The 4945-nt window shown below is 41.2% G+C and overlaps 1 protein-coding gene across 1 annotated transcript in view; it reads right to left on the reverse strand.

Moving 5' to 3' along the window:
* The window catches only part of CPNE6 (copine 6), a 25899-nt gene extending 23364 nt beyond the window's left edge, over positions 1 to 2535 (reverse strand). Inside the window, exon 1 of the mRNA XM_081968875.1 lies at positions 2375 to 2535. Within this exon, the coding sequence (XP_081825001.1) occupies positions 2375 to 2527 (153 nt within the window). The 5' untranslated portion in view covers positions 2528 to 2535. The remainder of the gene's footprint in view (positions 1 to 2374) is intronic.
* Between the last annotated feature and the right edge of the window lie 2410 nt (positions 2536 to 4945).

Consider the following 4945-nt stretch of genomic DNA (forward strand, 5'->3'; position numbering starts at 1 on the left):
TAATTTATTAATTTATTAATTTATTAATTTATTAATTTATTAATTTATTAATTTATTAATTTATTAATTTATTATTGTTTTATTGTTTTATTGTTTTATTTTATTATTGTTTTATTGTTTTACTATATTATTTTATTAATTTTTGAATTTATTAATTTTTAAATTCATTAATTTTTGAATTTATTAATTTTTAAATTCATTAATTTTTAAATTCATTAATTTTTAAATTCATTAATTTTTAAATTAAATAATTAAATTAAATTAAATTTTAAATTAAATTAAATTAAATTAATTAAATTAAATTAAATTGAATTGAATTAAATTAAATTAAATTGAATTGAATTGAATTGAATTGAATTGAATTGAATTAAATTAAATTAATTATTTAATTTTGTGTTTAACAAAAAAAGGACATTGTAATGGAATGCTTCTAAGTTTCCATCCCACTGTTGTAAAATAACACACTCACTTCAGTGTTGGGTACGCTGCTCGTGGTCTGTTTGTGCACGAGCCTGACGGGCGCTGTGCAAGCATACACACTCTACCGCCCCTGTGACACCCAGCTACTCGCCGGAGGTCACGCAGGATCCACACACTGTGCGCGGGGGCGCAATTGTCCCGGTTGCTTCAAAAACAGGTATGGAACGCGAGAGGGCAGATGGTCCAAACGCGCCATCATACCGGTACAGTGGCCGCTGCTCCCGACTACTACCAGTACGGCCAGAACTCACCTCTGATTCACTTGACATTTAACATTAGACTAAGAAAACAAACATAACATATGCTCATTTGTCTTCAAACATACATTCAATATTTGTCATCTTTCAGAATCTTTCATGATTCTGAATTTTAGACCGCATGGCCGTGGGGGGAGGCTGCAACGGACGTTAAGTGTGAGAAATGGCCGTCCCTTTATTTCCTACCAATCGGTCACTAAATGAACAGTTGTAAGTCGAAGGCTATCTTCTAGATGTGAAATCAAAGACTGTGACTTTTTGATTGGCTGCGTAGTTGAATCCTGATTGGTAGAGGGAGTTGATGTTTGTAGATTGGTTGGCTGTTTCATATCGTCCTGTGTGGCTGAGGTGCTGGCTGTGTGTCCGTTGTTCTTTTGTGTTGTAACGACCTGGGTGCTGGATGGGCTTTGTTTGTTGACAAGGGCTGGTTTCCAGATAGGATACCTCCCGCCTACCTTTTCCAGGTAGGCGGGAGGTATCGTCACGTTTATTCATGTTGTGGGGGTGTTTCTCTATTTCGAGAGCTTCCATAATTATTCTCTTTTTGAAGTGTTCTGGTTTGGAGATTAATTTGGTTCCTTCAAAATGAATTTCATGTCCTGTTGCTTTAAGGTGCTGGAAAAGGGAGGAAGTTTTTTCTTTTTTTCTTTTTTCTTTTTTTTTCTTTTTTTCCTTTTTTCCTTTTTTTTTGTTCTGCATTTTTTTTTGTTCTGCATCCCAGAACACAAGAACGCAGTCAGAAAAAAAGAAAAAGAAAAAACTTCCTCCCTTTTCCAGCACCTTAAAGCAACAGGACATGAAATTCATTTTGAAGGAACCAAATTAATCTCCAAACCAGAACACTTCAACAAGAGAATAATTATGCAAGCTTTACTCGCACAAGCACGAAGCCGAAAACACCAGCCTGAAGATGGCGAGTGGGACCTCGCCGAAACGTTGCCAAGACAATCTCAATCTTACATGGGAAAAGACCTGAATACAACAAGACCTACACACACACACACACACATACGTCAATTGTAAAAACTCACATGTATGTATGTATGTATGTATGTATGGTGTCACAACCCCTGGTATGCCCAAATATGCTTCCCTTTTCTGTTTTTCAAGACCATCCAGGAGACCATCCATGCAGAAAACCATATTTTTAATGTTGCCTTTGTTACATTTGTGTTGTATTTGTGCTGATAAATAAAGAAAGGGAGACTAGTATAGATCTATTTCAAGCTATTTAGCTCTCGTCAGCTAGCCATACCCTTACTGGGATTTGAACCTGGGCTGTATTACATATTGGGCAGATGTATTAGCCACTAAGCCACAGGCTCTCCTCCTTTATCAGCTAAGCCAGGGAAATAGGTATGTATTGTGTCACAACCCCTGGTATGCCCAAATATGGGAGGGAACACACTGCTTCCCATTTCTGTCTTTCGGCTCATTCCAGGAGACCATCCAGGCAGAAAACCATATTTTTAATGTTGCCTTTGTTACATTTGTGTTGTATTTGTGATGATAAATAAATAAAGGGAGACTATTATATATATATGTTATATTTGTACTGATAAATAAATAAAGGGAAACTAGTATAGATCTATTTCGAGCTAATTAGCTCTCATCAGCTATATTATATATATATATACCTCGTTCCACTGTCCATCACTGAGCAGCTGAATAACCAGACACGGATCAGGTTTAATGCTGGCTTCTCTCTCCGGCAGGCTCCAGCAGGAGACTCGCAGTTCGACCCGCGACGCCCCCAAAGCCACCGGCTGGGAATCAGCCCCTTCCGACATGACGGAACCTAAAAGGAGAGAAGTAGAAAAAAATAGGAGAAAAACAGATGGAGGGACGGGGGAGGTGGAAGTTCTTCCCGCGGGAAGACGGAAGAGCAAAGAGAAAGGAAGAAGCCCACTGGCTGTGGATGGTGGGGAGTGTGATCCTGCAGGTTTGGAAGAGGCCTGCTTGGGAACAATTGAGAAAATCCACCCGTTTTAAGATGGCTGGCTGGGAGATTTTGGAAGTTGAAATCCAACCATAGTTACATTGCATTAAAGGGGAAGCGAAGTGCTTAATTGCTGATTGGGAATATTTCCTTCCTTCCTTCATTTCTTTCCTTCCTTCCTTCCTTTTTTTCTTCCTTCCCTCGCTCCCTCTCCCTCTTTCCTCCCTCCCACCTCCCTCCCTTCTTCCTTTGTTCCTTCCTTCCTTCTTTCCTCCCTCTCTCCTCCCTGTCCTCCCTCCCTCCCTTCTTCCTTTCTTCCTTCCTTCCTTCTTTCCTTTCCTTCCTGCCATCTCCTCATTGAGGGGATTTGAGCACTGAAATCCAGAGGCCAGAAAGAGGAAGGGGAAGGGAAGGGAGGGAAGGAGGGAGGGAGGAAAGAAGGAAAAAGAAAGGAACAAAAGAGGAACAAGGGAAGAAGAAAGAAAAGAAGGGAGGGAAGAAAAGAAAGGAAGGAAGGAAGAAAAAGAAAGAAAAAGAAAGGAGGAAAGGAAAGAAAAATGGAAAAGAAGAAAGGAAAACAGGAAAGAGGAAAGGAAAATAGATGAAAGGAAAGGAAAGAAGGAAAAGAACATGGAAAAGAAGAAAGGAAAACAGAAAAGAGGAAAGGCAAGGAAAAGAGAAGAGGAAAGGAAGATAGAAAAAGGGAAGGGAAGGAAAGGAAAGGGGGAACTGGGGATCCAACCGTTTGGAAGGATAAACCCAGCGTGGTATTCCCACTGATGCCAACTCCAGCCAGAGATCCGGGATGGCGTAGGGGGTTGTAAGGGACAGCCTCTCTGAGCCGGGAACCGAGCGATGGACGTGGCAACTGTTTTCCTGGCAGGCCACGGGTTTTCTAGCGTTTCCGCCCCTCCTCTCCGGCCACGGGACGGGAACGCGTGGGAGGCCAGCTGGCATTTCCAAATTGGCACCTGCATTTTGTGAGCCCAGAGGGTGCTGAGTCAGCTGCCCAGATTTTGATTAATTACAGGGGGGATTTGAAGCTGCCACGGGGGATGTGAGTCAGGTCAAATCCAGGATATTCCCGCAGCAGCAAAATAATACTAATAATAATAATTAAAAACTGTTTAAAGATGTGCCTTGCAATTTGGACGAGAGCCGGTGAAGATTTCAAGGGACCGAAAATGCGCCTTCTGAACCTGGTTAAGATTTCCAGGGATGTAACATGGTCATTTGGAACCCGGTTAAGATTTCCAGGGATGTAACATGGTCAGTCTGACCCCAGTTAAGATTTCCAGGGACGTAAAATAGTTAATCGGAACCCGGTTAAGATTTCCAGGGATGTAACATGGTCAGTCTGACCCCAGTTAAGATTTCCAGGGACGTAAAATAGTTAATCGGAACCCGGTTAAGATTTCCAGGGATGTAACATGGTCAGTCTGACCCCAGTTAAGATTTCCAGGGACGTAAAATAGTTAATCGGAACCCGGTTAAGATTTCCAGGGATGTAACATGGTCAGTCTGACCCCAGTTAAGATTTCCAGGGACGTAAAATAGTTAATCGGAACCCGGTTAAGATTTCCAGGGGATGTAACATGGTCAGTTTGAACCCAGTTAAGATTTCCAGGGATGTAAAATAGACAATCGGAACCCAGTTAAGATTTTCAGGGATGTAACATGCTTCGTTTGAACCCAGTTAAGTTTTCTAGGGATGTAAAATAAGCAATCAGAACCTGGTTAAGATTTTCAGGGACGTAAAATAGTCAATCAGAACCCAGTTAATATTTCCAGGGATGTAACATGGTCAGTTCAAACCCAGTTAAGATTTCCAGGGACATAACATGATCAGTCTTAACATAGTTAAGATTTCCCGGGATGTAACATGGTCCGTCATAACCCAGTTAAGATTTCAAGGGATGTAACATGATCCGTCTTAACATAGTTAAGATTTCCCGGGATGTAACGTGGTCCGTCATATAACCCAGTTAAGATTTCAAGGGATGTAACATGGTCAGTCTTAACTCAGTTAAGAATTGCAGGGACATAACATAGCCAATCGGAACCCGGTTAAGATTTCCAAGGGCGTAACATGCTCAGCCTAAACCCGGTTAAGGTTTCCAGGATGAGAAAAACGACTCTTCGATCCAAGACTTCTCCTCAATCTACTAAGGGTTCTTTCAACTCGGTAGCAAAATAGAGCCTCCATGTTTCACGGCAGTACCTTACTTCCCCGAAAAGAAGACCTCCCTGGGTATTTATCCCAATCGGA

Source organism: Natrix helvetica, assembly GCF_964273705.1.
Source record: "Natrix helvetica genome assembly, chromosome: W".
Classification (NCBI taxonomy): domain Eukaryota; kingdom Metazoa; phylum Chordata; class Lepidosauria; order Squamata; family Natricidae; genus Natrix; species Natrix helvetica.